Source organism: Hippichthys cyanospilos, chromosome 5 (assembly GCF_059441005.1).
Source record: "Hippichthys cyanospilos isolate Australia breed blue-spotted pipefish chromosome 5, RoL_Hcya_1.0, whole genome shotgun sequence".
NCBI lineage: Eukaryota > Metazoa > Chordata > Actinopteri > Syngnathiformes > Syngnathidae > Hippichthys > Hippichthys cyanospilos.
Genome location: NC_142373.1, coordinates 25,250,614 through 25,268,974, shown reverse-complemented (window position 1 = coordinate 25,268,974; position 18,361 = coordinate 25,250,614). Strand labels below are relative to the sequence as shown.

Below are 18,361 nucleotides of genomic sequence, written 5' to 3'. Positions count from 1 at the left end.
ATAATTGGAGCCATTTTGGTGGGCCGCAAAGTCATCTGTTGACCCTACTGAGCTGTGTGTGGATCTTTTTTTGCGTGCTTGCAGGAGGAGCAGGCTGCCAAACTGAAGGCAGACAACATCAGAGTTGCCCTGGAGAAAATCAAAGAGGCCCAGGTGAAAAAGGTGAGGTTGTCTTTTACAGATTTTGCTCACAACATTATTTACACCTCTCTGAACAATGTGTGGTAGAAAATTAGTGTTTAGCCTATATTAGTATAATATTTTATTATTTACACCTCTCTGAACAATGTGTGGTAGGAAATTAGTGCTTAGCCTGTTTTAGTATAATATTTTGTTGTCCACTGACCACCTGGCTTTGATTTTAACAAAGGGCCTTTCGCCTAACATAAGAACTCTGTGCAGCTAGAATGGTGATCTTGACAGATAAGAGTTCATTGTACTTTATGGTTTTTGCCTCCCGACTCATTTGAATTACTTCTACTCTGGGGTTGGTTTTCATCTTGTAGGCTCTCGTGTGAGTGAATAAGAATCTTCACTTTTACTTGTCCACACACACTCTTTGGCAGACCACTTATCTGTTCTGTTACATTTGAAGCTTCAAATCAAGGAAACCCAAAAGGACTTTTTCCCCAGACTATTTTACAAATCTTACCAAAAAGCCTATAAATTCCATAACAATTGCAATGTGTTTCAGTGCAAATACTCTGTCAAGAAGTACTGGGCAAGAAATGAATTATTCATATTATTTTCATTTTAAAAAATCAACTATTTGAAAATAAGCAGAGTTGGGAAAGCAAGTTTTGCACAATTGGCAGAATGCCGGATGGATGGTTTGCTTAGGATTTATTATTTAATATACCGTAGTATATTTTCAAAAAATGTTGGCTAGGTCGATTAAAATTATAATTTTCTGCCAGGACTAAGAAACAGGTTTTTGTTTTTGGGCCATATTACCAGGTATTACAATGCAGTATTTGGCCACTTACTGTAACGACTAAAAAGCAATTATTCTATTACTGTAATAAAGTTACAGCTCTATGTTCTTTTGGGAGGGCGATTAGGTAGATACATCACAATCTCTTGAGGGGGCAATGCAACTTTTAATCTAACCTCCCTTTTCCCCCACCCAAGTTAGGAAAGTAAAAACTGGCACCCAACCAACTGAAAAGTCGACTGTAAGTAGCCACTATTGTGCATTTCTTTTAAGTTCCTTCGAGAAGAAAACAAGACCCCATTAATGGTAACAAACAGCTTTGGAGGCTATTGAAACCTTGACTATTTAAAACATCTTTAAATTGTCAAACAGCTTATCGGTAAGACAGTATCCCAACAGTAGAAGGGTGACAGACATTCTATCCACAGCACATTTCCCCACAACAAAGAAAAAGATATCCGGCCGACATAAATGGTGGATGTTGATTGGTGGATCTGTTATCAAATAATAAGCATCTTGAAAGGACGGAGAGAGCAATAATAAAGGGGGGGGTTGTTATCACTTTTTGTATATCACTGAAAGGTTGTTTTTTTTTTTTTCATCAAAGCAATACGACTATCACGCTGAGACAACCCTCTCTGAACCTAATAGCAAGTTGTTCCACCTTTGGCAGCTGTAACTGAAATCAAACGTTGTGATAAATCTTTCGCACTGCTATGAAAGAACTATGGACCATTCCTCCTTGCAGAAATGTTTTAACTGCCACACTGAAGGGTTTTCTAGTAGGATTTCCTAATTTTAAGATTGCTCCACAGCATCTCAGTTAAGTTTAAATCTGGACTTTGACTCAAGTCACTCAAAAACCTTCATTTTGTTCTTTTTGAGCCATTCTGCGGTTGATCTGCTGGTTTGTTTCTGATTGTTGGTCTGCTTTATGACCTAAGTTGTCCTGGTCTTGAAGAAGCAAAGCAGCCCCGGACAATCAAACCGCCACCACCATGCTTTACTGTTGGCATCATGTTCTTTTTATCAAATGATGTGCCCTGGCTGAACACCTTCCAAAAAGTTTTGTTTTTAGTCATCAATCCCGAGTATGTTTCTTCAAGAGCCTTGAGAATCATCAATTTCCTGTTTGTGAAATGTGAGTGAATGTGTGTTTTTGTGACAGCAGCGTTTTTTGCCATTTTTCATGGATGCCATTTTTCGACAGTGTCTGTCTTATACTGGAGTTGTGATCACTTTCCTTAACTGTCGTCAATGCGGGCCGCAGTTCTTTAAATGTTTTCCAAGCTTCTTTTGTGACCTTCCGGTTTAGTCTTTGTCATACCCTTGGAATAATCTCCATTGGTTGATCACTCCAGAGAAGGTTTGCCTCTTTTCCCAGTTTTCTTCAACTGTGGATAATTGCATCTTTGGAAATGGCTTTGTAATCTTCTCCAGACTGATATATTTCAATCGTTTTTTTCCTATTTTTTCTTCTGGACTTTCTTTGGATGATGGCATGGTCGATTTCTTCATAGGATTTTGTTGCCTACTTCACTTCAAGGTGATTTTCTAATTCATTAAAGGTGGTGTCCATAGGTTTTGGGTCTGGCCTGTGAAATTGAACTCAGCTTTAACAGATTGTAGTTAGTAACAGTTTCTTTGTGGTTTTACAAGGGGGTAAGGGCCGATAGGTTTGTATGTTTCCCCCCCTTATTAAATATAGTAATTCCCCAAATATAAAATGCACTTTTTTCCCGATTATGAAGGCCAAATATATTTAGTTTCCTATGAACGGTAACATAAACATTTGATTTTATTTTATTCGAGACCGTTCAAGGATGATTGATCAATCAGCCCCATAAGCCAAGTTTTGGTGTACACGTGCAATTTTTTATATCGGCCGGACTCTTTCTTACAATAATTACTATAGCGGGATAAGCTAGAGGGGTAAAATCAATTGGCTGTTAGCAGCGAGTGCTTGTTGCAGCAAACGGCAGGTTATTAAAAGAAGCAAGCAGACTGAACCAACCCCCCCATCGACACTGTTTGGTGTGAAAGGGGCAATATTTTGGCACAAAGTTAATACTTTAAATTACATTGACCTAAGCACTAAAACAGTAGGTGAGTCGTTGTACAATTACTTGTTAAATAGGTCGTTATTGTGGATGGATGCGGACGACACACTTTTTTTCTCCCCTCAGGCCTCAAAGTACCAGTAAGGCCACCCTTTTTTGTACGTAGGTCTGTGTTGGACAAGAAGAAAATGTCTGTGGGTGTGTTTGCACGCGCGCGCGTGTGTGTGTGTGTGTGTGTGTCCGGCACATGTCCACTCTGCCTGGCTATGTGGGTCAGGTCAGTGATACTCCACAAGATGGTCGATAACAGCTGGGGTCATGCGCGCACACATATAACACAGCATAATGACCACTGCGAATGAAATCCCAATCTGACTGAGGGAGAAAGATTGCTGCTGGATTAACTGCCTGGATTTATTATAATGCATCACTCAAACACAAACAGAAAATGCACTCATGTTACCTGAATGCGTTTAAATGTATGATGTAAAATATGTTGACTATCGCAGAGAAATATCTTCAAACAACTGAAGTTATTTACAAAATCAAAATCATCTCCTAATAGATGGTTATTGAGCATGGGATTCATACAGTATTTGTCAGTTCGCCATGTTAGAGGCTAAGATTTGGAGTACTCTATAACATTAGCTTCAAAGGGATGTGTGTCTTTTTCTCAGCAAATCTGCAGTCTTCGCCCCTTAATTAGAATGCCACTTAAAAATGCTGCGACTACATTCTTGCCATTTGCATTGTGTCAGAAAAAACATTTTTTATATATCTTTGAATCAAAGTCCCCTCATAAAACACTGAATAGGAAGGGTGGCACAATTATTAAATTCAGGGGGCAGTCGCTTTTTAACAAACAGCAACACAGAATTGAATTGGGTTTAAGGTCTTGAAGTCCTTGTTCAGATAATGCATTTTATATTTACTTGAATTTACGTGAGATGTTAAAGTTAGGCGGCACAGAGGCACAGGTTTCATAATCTGAACTTTTTAAATAATTTTTTATATATTTTTAATTTTTAATACATTTTTAATTTAACATTTTTAACTGTGTGACATGCAAAATTTGCAAGAACAAGCAAAAATACGACTTCCTTGGAATACTCAAATGTTCTAAAAGGAACTTGCCTTTGTTTGTATTGGTTGACCGAAGCCCAAATTGGTTTCAAAACAGAATTGATGGGTGATGTTTGTCTTCACAGCTGGTGATTCGCGTTCATTTGTCGGACGAGAGCTCCAAGACCATGATGGTGGATGAGAGGCAAACAGTCAGACAGGTAAAACTGCAGTTAGAATTGATCCTAGTAGAATGACACAAAATCTTTTTGACAGAATTGACAGAAAGTCTTTGAAACAAGTATTTTGAAGTTATTTAAATTGGTTAGTTGTTCATTTTTAGTATTGCAAATTAATTATTAGCTGTAATCAGATTATGGGAAGAATGTCCTCTGATTTAGGTACTGGACAATTTGCTGGAGAAGTCTCACTGCGGTTACAGTCCAGACTGGTCCCTGGTGGAAACCATTAATGAACTACAAATGGGTAATTTAACACACCCAAACCAGCGCCTACAGATATATGCTTTTTTTTTTTTTAATTCCCATCCAAAGATGTCACGCTAAAGAGTAACCATTAACATAGTGGTCTTCCATCTTTTATGTCACAGGGTTGAAATAACTGCAGTACACTCTTTCACAGTCTGGCAACCATTCAATCATTCTTAATACAAGTGTAGAATAATATTTAAAAAAAGACAGAACAGTTGCAACTAAATTGCTTGGGTGATACTTGTTCAAATTGTTCAGCAGGTTGGTTCTCTTGCCTTGTTTTTTGATGACATAGCTTGGACACATTTTTACCAAGCAGCCCTGGAGAGACCGGCTAGGGGAAGAAACTCTTGTCAAAATAGCCTCATCTTCCAAAGATGACCCCAAGTCATGTATGGCCATCGACTTAAACTTGCAAACCAAAGTTAGAAGAAAAAGTTTGATTGGCTGTCATCACACACATTTCAGCCACGTCAGATTGAGTAAATATGCTCTCAACATACAGCCGGTCACATTATAACAATTAGCATTTATCAATTATATAATCATAAGGGATGGGAGGAAAATTAATCATCTTATCTGCAAACACAAACAGGAGATGACCCACTTTCATTACAGGCTCAACCAAATCATCGCCACACAGGTGATTTGAAAGTAATTAGAGCATTTATTTCTCCAAATAACACACTTAATTATGAATGACCCAACTTCTACATTTTTGCGTAATCAGCATTTCCTACTTTGCTCTCTAGAAACATTGGTGAGATTTACCCAAATGTCTCCTTAAGTTTTAGCCTATGAGACGAAGTGATGTCTGAATGTACAGGGGCGATGATGTTGGCTGAAACCACACGTTTGATTCTGGTTATTGAGAAGTGATCAGTAAAAATCTCGTGGAGTTCTGATCTTGCGTGATTTCATCACATCCTAATTATCATCTCACCCTATTAATATTGCCCCTTGGGAGGTAGTAGACGAGGTGGTGGGGGGGTTGAAATATATGCTCTGCAAAAAACAAGAAATATTTTTACTCATTGCGGCCTTTTTCCAGCAATCACATGGTTGGAGAGCACGCCATTAACATGTCATTCATTTTTTCACAAACCAATTTCCAATGAGGTTGGAATTTTGTGTTGAGGATACGTTTTTTTCAAATCATGTTCAACCTGTATTGATGTAAGTCATCTGTTAAGACAAAATATCAATGTTTAAAGTGATACACCTTAATCATTTACTTTTATAGCTGCAGCATGTTCGAAAAATGTGGCACAAAGACTGAGGATGTTGATGAATGCTCATTAAGCCCCAGTTTCAAAAATCCTGTAGGTGAATTGAAAACATTTGGGTGCCGTGTTACAAAAGAAGTTGCGCTGTCATTCACAAGCAAAGATGGGCTTCACCTTTTTCTGAACAAATGCTTGGGAAAATAGTTCAACAGTGTTCGGTACAATGGTTCACAATGTACAATTGCAAGGAAGGGGATTTGATGATCTATGGTTCATAATATCATCAAAAAGGTTCAGAGAGTAAGAAGAAGTCACTGCAGTGGGAAAGACAAAAACCAATATTGAATACCCGTGACCTCAATCCCTCTGCCGACGCGGCATCAAAAACCAACATCACTGTGTAAAGCAGGGGTCTTCAATCCTTGTCCTTGGGGCATTCTCCTGGGTATTGTATATGTCTCCTGGCTGTAACACATTTGATTCATCCTGACTGTAGCACATCTGATTCAAATTATCAAGACAATCGGCAAGGTCTGCAGAAGCTGAATAACGATCTTGATCATTTGAATTAGGTGACGTATGGAAGGGAGAGACATAAAACATCTGGAACACTGACCCTCAAGGACCAGGATTGAAGATCCCTGGTATGAAGGATATCACCACAGGAACACGTCAGAAAATCGTACTCAGTAAATACATTTGGGCTCTACATTAACCCCTGGGTGTCAGGGGATTTTTCACAACCCTGGCCTTATCAACCAGCTTGGGCTGACTTTGAAAGGGTAAGAACATCGAATTGAAAGGCTTGCAAATGTTATAAGTTCGGCCACTAGCCATTGAAAGGCTTGCAAATGGTATATAAGTTGGCTGCTAGCGCATCTTGGTGGTTTTGGGGGGGGCGACACAAAAATTTTGATTGCGCCCCGTTCGTGAGTTGCCATTGAAAGGAATAATGCAGAAACTGGGGGAAAATGCATGATAAAACTGGGTTTTCAATGTGTCCAAAAGTGACAATATTTCCAATTTTGAATGGCAGAAAAAGAGCGTGACATGGTGGCATATTGAAAGTCATCATGTTTTGACAAGCTATACAATATTTTAGCCGTCTAGTGTTTTTTTTGTATGTTTTTCCTTTGATATCACACATCAAATAGCTCGAGTTCGGTCAAAATTTCCACTTAAACCTAATTAATGCAACACCTAGAACCACCATGGGCTTCTCTGGTCCCAAGATCCTCTAAGATGGACGAATGCAAAGTGCAAAAGGATGCAAAGTGCAAAAGGGTTCTTTGGTCTGATGAGTCCACATTTTAAAATATTCTAGTAAATTGTGAACGTTGTCTGCTCTAGGGCATAAGAAACAAAACATCTGGACTCTACATTTTCTAGCCCAGTGCGCTTACTATACAAAATTCAAAACCAGCATCTCTGATTATATGGAGCTGTGACAGTGGCATGGCTTGTGTACACATTGTTAAAGTCACCATTTCAAGCTGGAAGGCACGTGCTACCATTCAAGCAACGTCTCATTCATAGCCTCCTCTGCTGATTTCAGCAAGACTCTGCCAAACCTCTTTCTGTGCATGCATGTTACAACAACGTGTCTTTGTAGTAAGAGTGCAGGCAATAGATTAGCCGGCCTGCACTCTAGACCTGTTTCCCCTTAAAAATGTCTGACACATTATGGTAATGTCTGACACATTACGGTGTGTAAAATATGACAACGGACAGGTCAGAATGTTGAACATCAACCAAAAGAATTCCACCAACAAAGCTTCAACAATCAGTGGAATTAAGTTAATGTTTAATTGCTAAAAACTATAGCAATTATCTGTTTGGACTTGAAATGTTGAAATGTCTTATGTTTTGAGCATTATGCATTATTTACTACTTGTACAATATCATAAACAATTGAAGGATGGAATACATTGGTGTTCCATTATCCATGCATTTTCACTGGCTAAATACAGAGAATGTGTTGTCACTGGTACAGTAGCAAGTTGTCCCAGTGTGCTTACATGCTGCATCAGCATAGTACAAAGAGTGCATGCACTCAGATGTTCAACAAAGATGAGTACACACACTGCTCGAGGGGCTAGATGGGAGAGATGTGTGTTTTCCGGGCACATATACACACCACTATCAGCTTCATCTCCACTGAATGGTCTTTGACATACACGCACACACGCTATTTATTTAGGTCCTGTGTTGTGATGCGTGTGATGTAACCTACATCTTGAGGGCTCTACCAGCCATTCAACATTGTTGTTGAAAATGGGAGGGTAGTAGAAGGTAAAAAGGCACCTCATTAGTGGATACAAACCTCTGAAAACCGGATGAACATAAAGGCTGTATGCAGATTAACTGGTGGCTTAATTAATGGAATTAGCGACTGACAAGAGACTTGTCCTTGAACACGGCATAAACACACACAGGCCAGCAGAAACCCTGCTGTGCGTCCTTTGGCGAGAGGTACTCACTTCCTATCATATCGTAATCCCTGACCCCTCCCTTCTTTCCCTACAGGAAATGACAGTATGTAATTATCTTGATATCACATGTTCAAACTCAGAGATTTTTATTTGAGTTGTCTGCGCTAAAACAGGAAAACCGCTTCAATTAGCACCACATTCAAATACACCATCTTGGGACAACAAATTATGACCTGAGTATTTCATTGTTGCTACTTTATTTTTTTCTCATTTTGAAAAGTGGATTTTAGTGCTTTTACAATAAGGTAAATATTTATTAAAAATGATAAAAATATTTCTTCCCATTTCAATCAATCAATCAAATTTTATTTATATAGCCCTAAATCACCGAAGTCTCAAAGGGCTTTACAGAATGAAAAGAGGTCGTACAGAGACATCTTTTCAGTATAGGGTACACAACAGCATCCCCCTGTCAACGCCGAAAGACGATCATGTGAACGTCTACCATGGCCATTTCTTTCATAACACCTTTTTCATAACATTTTGAATGGAGAAAAAGATGCCATGTTATTAAAATGTTCTTTCAATCAAGGCCATTTTGTTTTTAATTTGTGGTTAAACATCTATGGGGTTTTTATTTTATTTATTTTTTTTTTTTTTGCGGGGGGCGCAAAAACTCATACTGCAGCTTTAATGTATTTGTAAAGCAAAACGTACCATGCAATGAAATAGTCAATCCCAAATTTAAAGTGGTTAATTTTTTCAACACATAAGTTATATACACGAATGAAGTTTTTTTTTTTTTCTTTCTTCATGAAAGTCCACTAAGTACAAGCTCATTTGAGTTGCACTGACAGAGTGAAACTGTGCTGTGGACTGATGAGTCCATTTCAATAGTTTTCGTAAACGATGGATATCATTTGATGATCTACATTATTTTATATATTTGTCAAAAAACGCTTTGCAGAACGTATCTTTGAGGATCATGAGAACCTTGTGGAGAACCTCCTCAACTGGACTAGGGACAGCCAGAACCGACTCATGTTCACTGAACGCATTGAGAAATATGCACTGTTCAAGAACCCACAGGTAATGCCCCTGATTGGTTTAGCAACACCACCACCCACATATAATTTGAGAGTTGAGTTATACCTCCAACCAAATAATTTGATATAAACACACAAATGTGCATATAGAAATCTATACTTACCTATAATATAGACACATGGATAGTTAAATAGTTGCAAATTTTATGTAAAAGTTGTCTCATGTCTCTGTTTTTGTACAATGTAGAATTATTTGTTGGGGCGTAAGGAGACGTGTGAGATGGCTGAACGAAACAAAGAAGCTCTGTTAGAGGTTAGTTAATGTTGCATGCAGCTGCATCCCTAAATGCATCTTGAGCACAAAACCTCACCATTACTAAAGAATAGTACTGTATACTGGAAAAAGACTGGTGTGAATAACGAGAAAGTGACGATTTCTCCTCTTGTATCAGGAATGTTTTGGCGGTAGCTCAGTATCAGTCCCTGAGATGGAGGGCATGCTGTGGCTGAAAGAGGATGGGAAAAAGTCCTGGAAGAAGCGCTACTTCCTACTGAGAGCTTCTGGTATCTACTACGTCCCCAAAGGCAAAGCCAAGGTGTGTACTTGCGCACATTCACTTGCGCACATTCACTTGCGCATGCATGAACGTGAAATGAAATGTGTAACAAAAACACATCGCCGTGTGTTTTATCGTTGCAGGCATCCAGAGACCTAGTGTGTTTTCTCCAATTGGATCATGTGAACGTCTACCATGGCCAAGATTACAAGAGCAAGTACAAGGCTCCTACCGACTTCTGTATGGTGCTCAAGGTAAATGCACGTTCTATCATACCTGATGACAGCATAGCTTATATCGCCTCCTTGTGGTTGGTCTGCAGATTCATGATCACGTTACGTGAAAGCCTAAATGACAATTTGTGATACGAGCATAATATACATATTTACATAATACAAAAAGCTCATTAACCCTTTCATCACCGATTCTTTAAAAAAAAAAAAATCGCCCCCAAAAATAAAATGTATGTCATATATTACTTGTTTAGTCTAGGATACTTGGAATGTTTTTTTTTTAAAATTCCAACATCTATAGATAAGGTTATAGGTTACAGGTCCTATAGCTTACAGGTCCTGGGATTTTTTTGTGCCATTGGTTTTTATGATAATAAGAATATAAACGTGCAAGAGAAGTGAAAATGATGACCACCTACAATACATAGTAATCAGTGTAATCTATATTAACACACGTATATGGCACATATTCTCATATTTCTGCAGTGCTAGATTAATACTATTTTAAGTGTACAAGGTTAATTCATGAGAAATTGTAAAGTGCAACCTACCTTGACAGTGGGCCCAGCACTGGCTTGTTGTACACAGAAATGTTGCTAAATAGAATCTGTAGACAGGTGTGGAATGAACCACTGGGAAGCCATTTCATCATTTTACTGCTATCATTCCTAAAACCCACTGGCATTTTCTGAAAAGCTGCGGGATGCATTACCCCAATGGGAGTTAAAGGGGTTAAAAAAAAATTTCATTAAAATACTTTTTTTTTAAATGATAGCTTTGTGAAAATTATTCATTTGATAGTCACTTCGCCATCAAATTAATCTTTGCACTTCTAAAGGATGCAAAACATTGTTGAACTAACAATGTTATAAACTATTGCACACTTAGCTCCCACATTGAGGTATCTAATTAGAGTACCGTATTTTCCCGCACTATAAGGCGCACCGGATTATAAGGCGCATCCTCAATGACATATTTTAAAACTTTTTCCATATATAAGGTGCAACGGATTATAAGGCGCACCCTCAATTAATGACATACTTTAAAACTTTTTCAATCACAACATAGTAATACTCAAAGTAATAACAATAATAACTCAAATAACTCTAAACTCTCAATAGCATAATAACTCAATGTCAATTTGACCAACATTGTTCAACTGTAAACACACAAAAGAAACAGGTAAAGCTTACTTATCAGTTCATTCTCCATCCACGAATCCCAATCTCAATATTAATCCATATATAAGGCGCACCCAATTATAAGGCACACCATCAGCTTTTTTAAAAAATTAAGGCCTTTAGGTGCACCTTATAGTGTGGAAAATACGGTAGTTAAACGGTTTTTGCAGCGTCAAGGCAGCAGCATGTCAAGCATAGTGATTAGACCGTTTATGGAAATGTACAAATGTCTCTTTGTGTAGCACCCTCAAATCCAGAAGAAGTCTCAGTACATCAAGTATCTTTGCTGCGACGATGTCAGAACACTCCAGCAATGGGTCAACAGTATTCGAATTGCCAAGGTAACCTCAAAGATTCTCACATCCCTGACGGACTTGTCTTTGAAAAAACACAAATAAACATTGGGAAAAAAAGTTTTGAGGTTCTGTCTTCTTGGTCTTCCAGTATGGAAAGCAGCTGTACATCAACTTTCAAGAGGCCATGAGAAGGACAGAGGCTGCCTATGATTGGTCTTCACTCTCCTCCTCCTCCATCAAGTCAGGATCTTCCTCATCCAGTCTTCCAGGTGACTATAGAGGTTTACCATTACAGTATGTCAACTTTAAGTGTCACATAGAACCATAGTCTAAATAGATATGACCAAAATGGAATGGGAATATGAAAGTCAAATATTCATGCACAGGTATGTTTCAGTTAGACATACTGCACTGCGGAGGTTATCAGGGCTTACTATGTTTCTAAATTTCTAATCAAATTATGATCCTCACCTGGACACCAGTTTTGTTACAAAGAGAGAATACATGTAGACTTTATCTCATAAATTTGTGAAAATCAATAAGTTAAAAAAATACAATGGGAGATTTTTTCTATGATAATAGTAGATATGGCATGAAATTATATAATTTCTAAGATAAGATACAGATAATTTCAGAGACAAATTCAAATCAAGACTTGCTACAATGTTTGAAATATAAAGAGCCAACAATGATGAACCCTAAAACTGACAACATGACACATACTAATTTCAAATGCCTAAGGCAGGATTCTAAATCTTAAAGTGGCCGTATCTTGGGAGTTCCAACTTTTTCGAGATTTTAACCATGTTACAATTATGATTTCTCATCTTAAACACCCTCAAAATTTCAAAGGCTTCCAGGTTAGAAATAACTGTGCTGTAAAACTCATATTGAAAAGAAATTAAAATCGTTATTGTACTAAATGTAGTTTATATGCATGTATTTCACTGGAAAGTTTAAAATAGGTCAAGCTATCTCGAAATGAACGGAATTCCTAAATGACACAATGCAAATGGAAAATGTTCAGAACACAAGTAAATGACTGAGACATTTCAAAACACACAAAATCAAATGCGGTTTGGTCAGCATTGATCTCTTGCTTTTTCCACACGTCAGAGTCTCAGTCCAACCACTCCAGCCAATCAGACAGTGGAGTATCAGAGATGACATCAAGCCATGCTCGCTCCCAGAGTGTTGTCAGTTCCATCTTCTCTGATGCATGGAGGAGGGGAACGCAAGGAGAGGTGCGACTACATCCAAATCACAACACACACACTCACACATACACTCAAATCCCTTCTCTTGACTATCCTTGTCCTTTGTCGGAGCACGGTACCCATGTTTCCCCTCTGCTTTCCTGCCAGCTGTCAAAGGTGAAAGGGCTCATTGCAGTGCCGCTATGTGCTGGTGGCTCAGGGATCAGAGGTTAGACAGGAAGTAGGACATACAGCTGTGTGATTCTTTGCAGTCCGCATGATATCAAACATATTGATTAGTTCAATGGACAGCTGTGAATACTGCTTGATTTTTGTGGTGTGATGAACCATGTGAACCTAGACATGCCTCCATCAAACCCCCCAAAAGTGACTGCAACAACTAAACAGACGGTATGCTGAGTGCGATTGGGCGTCAAGTGCCTAGTTTGAGTTTACAGGTATAAAAGTCAGTCGAACCTTTGAGAGCCATTTTGTGGCTGAATCTAAATATAAATATTTTAATGGAGCACCCTACATCAGCTGAAGTCTACTCTTAATACTTTTCTTGTGCCAGTTTAATTGATTGTAGTGATTATAGTTTTTTGTTTTGCCTGCATTTTGTGTAATTTGCACTGGTTTGCTGTTTGACTTAACTGCATTTTTTCTTTGAACGTCCTTCGTTCAGATTGTTTTAATATTATGCCCCCCCCCCCATCTTTCCCCCCTCCCTTCTATCTTGTCGTTTCATTCCTGCTTTTTCTTTTGTTCCATCCAGATGATGAAGATGGAGGCGATTAGTAGGCCCATCCCCCTGCAGATCCCCACCCTCTCCTCCCAGAACCTCCCACTTTCCCAGTCTCAGACACCGCCCTCTCGAAGCAGCTACTCCGACGGGATGGTTCCGTCTGACGATTCTTCTTCATCCACGGTCGAAATTGAGGCTCAGCAGGCAGCGTCCGCTGCCGCCTATGTCAAGTACAGCACGCTGGCACACCTGCAAAACCAATCCAGAGTGCAGCTGGCCGGAACCGCCCCGCTGGCCAACTACAACACTCTCCCAGCCACTTACGGTGCCAACTCCTCATCACCGACCTCTGCCCTGCCTCCGCCTGCAGCTCCGGGTTCTGCCTCCGCTGTAGCCGTGCTAAATTTCGTCCCACCCGCCCCCTCTGAGGATGAGTTGCATGAACCCTTGTACCTACCACCTCCGCCACCAGAGATCCTGGAAAGCAATGATTTGCCTCCACCCGTAGATCCCGCACCGGTTCACCACGCCCAACTGTCCAACGCCGGCCTCCAGCAGTTCCTGGCGCAGAAGTTCCCGAACATGGTTTATGACTTTACCCCAGCTACGTCTGAGGAATGTTCTCCCCCTCCACCTATGGCCGAGCTCTCTCCCCCTGCGTCCCTTCGCCCCTTGTCTCCCAATGCCCCACCCCCGGCACCGCCCAAGACCTTCACAGGTGGGTTCCCTCCCCAAACTGCGCGAAAACCCGCAGGTCCCTCCTCCCTGCCACTAGCACTATCCCCGATTTCACCCACACAGCCCCCCAGCTGTCAGGGTCCTGTAAAGAAGCAGCAAAGTTTCTCGACCGGCCACTCCCCCAATCAGCCACCCCCCACCCTCCCCAAGCAGCACAGCCTCTCCTCCAAAAACCTCGTCCTCTCCCCTTCCTCCTCTTCGTCCTCTGTCTCAATGGCTACTTCGTCGTTGGTCAAGCAGATTGTCAATCAGTTCCCTGGCAACGCCCCTCCCTCTCCACTTCCCTCCTCAAACTCCATGGAAGGATCAAAGTTCAGCGCGCCTCAGTCTCCCCCGGCCGTCAAGGCAAAACCAAAATGGCAGCCGGGCGGCGCTGTCGCTCTCCAGTCACCGGAGTTCCCCCCACCACCTCCTGACGGATCCCTGGCCGAATTCCCCCCGCCGCCTTCCTCAAAGACGGGCTCCCCCATAAAAAAGTCGCCTTCTACTTCGTCCGCTGGCTCCACCAAGCGAGGTCCTCCACCAACCCCGCAGAGAGCCTCTTCTGTGCGCTCCAACTCGGGCGAGGCTCCGGACGACAGGCCCAAGAAAGTCGAGAGCTTGCTCAGCAAATTCGGACAAGCCGGGACGTCCTCGAGCTCCTCATCAGCGACCGGCTCGCCCTCCAAGGACTCCTCTGCACTTCCTACACCGCTTCCCAAGCCGGGCAAGTTGAATTTGGCCAACCTCCCGCTGGCGCTCCAGGGGCTCCAAACAAGCCAGCAGCACCACCAATTGGACTTCCCTTCGCCTCCACCCCCGCTGCCACCCTCCCAACCGCAACAGCTTGAATCGTCCCCTGACTACTTCCCGCCCCCACCCAGTGACTTTGAGCTCTTTCCTCCTCCTCCCCACCCGTCCGAGTTCCATCATCCGCCGAAGGTGGCCGTGGTCAACCCCCAGCCTCAAAAGCAGCAGTCGCTGGCTCCACTGTCATCTTCATGGAAGCAAGGCTCCCTGAAAAAGGGAGCGGCGCCACCACCGACGCTAAACCGTCGACCCAGCAACCCGAGCCCGTACGACAGCACCACATCACTGCCGCTCTCGCCGCCTCCCCTTTCTCAAACCCCACCGCCCAACCTGTCTGCCTACTCCTCCTCCCCCGTGCCCCCCACATCACCCAAAACCACAGGACCAAGCAACCTGGCGCTTACGACTCACTTCCTGGAGGACCTTAACCGCACTCTGAAGAGAAAGTCGATTTCCCGCCACGGCTCGCTCACCTCCTCCCACCTTATCGCCTCCGCAAAGCTGGAGCCCGTGGCCACCATGGACGACATGGCCCTCCTCCCGCCTCCGCCGCCGGAGCTCCTGCACCAGCAGCAGGCGGCCCGCGGGCACACGCAAACGCTGTCCCGTCACCACGCGCACTCACAGTCTGCCAAACACAGCGGCAACATCTCAGGCTATGCAACCCTGCGGCGAGGACCACCCCCTGCTCCGCCAAAACGGGACCAAAGCACCAAACTGACCAGTGAGTGGTAGAGATCAAAGAAAGACTGGAACTACAGTATTTATCATGTCCCCGCGCTGGAATCATCTTCCTTCTTGAGTCAGACCAAAGTTCAGCCAAAAAAGTCATTTCATTGGTTCGATCAAATCAGACGCGTGAAAGGAAGAAGGCGGGTCTCTTCTGACTGGAACCCAATGAACACAAGAAGCAGATTTGGTTCTGACTGCTATTGACTTATTGACTAGTACGCATTATCATTCAAAATATTACCAGTGTATGTTTAAGCTATTCAGTCAAACACAGTATATACACAAATACAGTACTGTATATCTTTACTGTATATGTTTATATAGTATATGCCTTATGGTTATACCGGCAAACCTCTAAAACATTTTTTTTCCCACAATATCAGTTCAGCTTTGCTATTTCAAAATAGTTAAAAAGACATGTCAATCAGAAGTTTTGCTGTACGAAGAAGACACACTAAAGCTGGTCCCCAAATGGACTCGCAACGATGATGAAGGATGCAGGACGGTGTATGAGTTGTGTTTATAGTTATTGTATGTTGTGGACTGCCTGAAGAGAGAGGGCCGTTTTAGTTCAAACTTTTTGTGTGTTTTTATATAAGATTATTTAATACTGGAAAGATGTTATTACCACATAATTATTATTTGAAGTTTTAAAGGAGGTGTCAGGAACGTTTCATTTGTTGTCAAAAGTGTTATCATCTTACTTAAAGTGTACGTTCAAATGATAACTTGTAATTTCATCATTTCCTCAGTAATTTCATTTTTTTCTTCACGGTATGACGTCACCCTCACCAGATAATGGCCAGTCATATTTTGAAAACCTTTTTTCTTTTGCATCAAACATCCCATGATGCTATTTCTAAAATCAGCTACATCTTTATTGCAAGAGAATTCAGAGGTGGGCATCTTACAGTGCCCTATCCCCATTCCGTCAAGGTCGGGCCGCCAACACAAATTGTGATTGGTCTGTCGGAAATGCAGAAATACATTTTTAACTAGACAGCGTGAATTTGCAGAGGATCTCCGCAGACTTGTTTTATATCAAGTCAGTGGTCCCACCAAAAAGGCGTCAAATAATGGTGAGAAAGTCAGTTGTCGCATTATAATCACAATCATCCAAGAAGATTATTCTTACCTTTTGCAGCTACTGAGGTAATCCATACGAATGCTAATGTTGGATTTGCACGCTAAGATTATGAACCCAAACAAAACAGCCGAGACAAATTCAAATAATACAAACTTGGGAGCATATAGAACGTGAGCAAAAAGTGGCAACAAAAAGCGACATCAACAAACTTTAACGCAGTCAAATTGCTAGGCAAGGTGCTGTTGTGGCGGATGAAAGAGTGTGACGGGAGCTAGAAGTCCAGAAAATAAAGCCAGAGAATTAAATGCGAAGCAAGCTAGAAGTAATGTTAAACCGGTTCCTGACAAAGAACCAGAATTGTAAGCGTCATTGAAGCAAACTGCTGAGAAAATTGGGCAGTGGCAGCAGGGTACAATATTTCGGCGACCAGCTCCTCGCCAGTGCTTAAGAACCAGACTAATGACAATTCCAAACAGGTGTTTGCTAGTGAGACCTCCCATACACCAGTTGAGCAGCTGCAAAAAGGACAGCAAAAAAGGGAAACAAATCTACAAACTGGATCACAACAGATGATGGGGCAAAAAAATGAGAACGATAGAAGAAAAAAGTGAACAGTAGACAACGCAAAAAAAATGACATCCAAAACACCCTTTGAGGGGTCTCAGGATAACCGTTATTTGCCAATGACGTTGCGTTGGCTCCTTCATGGTGTGCCAACCGTCAGTAGAGTGGTTCGCTGCTGGGATTTAAGTCGTCAGACTATTGTCCTCAGGCGGAAAATGGTGGTGTACCCTCTTGGTAGGGGATGAGTGGAGTTCAAATTGTCCAGGCTCTTGTTCAAGAGAGGGGAGGATGGAACAGGAGATTGACAGGCAGATTGGCGGATGGTCTGCTGTGATGCAGACTCTGTACTGTATCACGGTAAGGAGCTGAGCCCCAAGGCGAAGCTCCCCATTTGCTGGTCAGATCTACTTTTCTGCCCCTCTTGTTCTTTAGGTCACGACTCACATTAGGTGACCTAAAAGAACAAGATCCCGGGTACACGCCTCTTTGCAGGATGTCCGAGCTCGCCCTTAGAGATGGGGTGAGAAGCTCGGTCATCCAAGAGGGGCTCGGTCATGTCGAGAGGAGCCAGCTGAGGCGGCTCGGGCATCTTGTCAGACGCCGCGTGGACGCCTCCATGGTGAGGTGTTCCACTTGTCCGAGTGTCCTTTGCTGCTGAGGGTCTGCCCGCCTCTGAGAATTCAATTATATTCCTGAAGTTAATTATACTATATAAAATCAGTATCAGTATTTGGTTCAGTTTTTCTGGGGGAAAATGAATAAATGACTGGCCATTATTTTAGAATGATGACAATATATGAGCAATTATTGAAAATATTTTGTAGTTTAGGGAGCTATGCAAAATGTGACAACCAGAAGAATGCAGCTGTGTTCATGTCAGGTGAGGGCTGCTCAACACAAACCTCTCAATAAATCGAAGCTCAGTTCTTAGCAAATCAATCCACGACGTAGTTGACCAATCTGACAATAAAAACATCCTATTCTCTAATGGC

General features: G+C 41.7%; 1 protein-coding gene across 2 annotated transcripts in view; it reads left to right on the top strand.

Moving 5' to 3' along the window:
• The window catches only part of LOC148424108 (ras-associated and pleckstrin homology domains-containing protein 1-like), a 60,580-nt gene extending 42,223 nt beyond the window's left edge, over positions 1-18,357 (top strand). For both annotated transcript variants that reach the window (XM_088415539.1, XM_088415538.1), the window contains 11 exons: positions 85-162; positions 4,203-4,277; positions 4,458-4,542; positions 9,173-9,294; positions 9,499-9,564; positions 9,704-9,847; positions 9,952-10,062; positions 11,465-11,563; positions 11,667-11,787; positions 12,635-12,762; positions 13,490-18,357. In XM_088415539.1, coding sequence (XP_088271665.1) covers positions 85-162; positions 4,203-4,277; positions 4,458-4,542; positions 9,173-9,294; positions 9,499-9,564; positions 9,704-9,847; positions 9,952-10,062; positions 11,465-11,563; positions 11,667-11,787; positions 12,635-12,762; positions 13,490-15,721 — 3,261 coding nt within the window. In that variant the 3' untranslated portion in view covers positions 15,722-18,357. The remainder of the gene's footprint in view (positions 1-84; positions 163-4,202; positions 4,278-4,457; positions 4,543-9,172; positions 9,295-9,498; positions 9,565-9,703; positions 9,848-9,951; positions 10,063-11,464; positions 11,564-11,666; positions 11,788-12,634; positions 12,763-13,489) is intronic.
• The last annotated feature ends 4 nt before the right edge of the window (positions 18,358-18,361 follow it).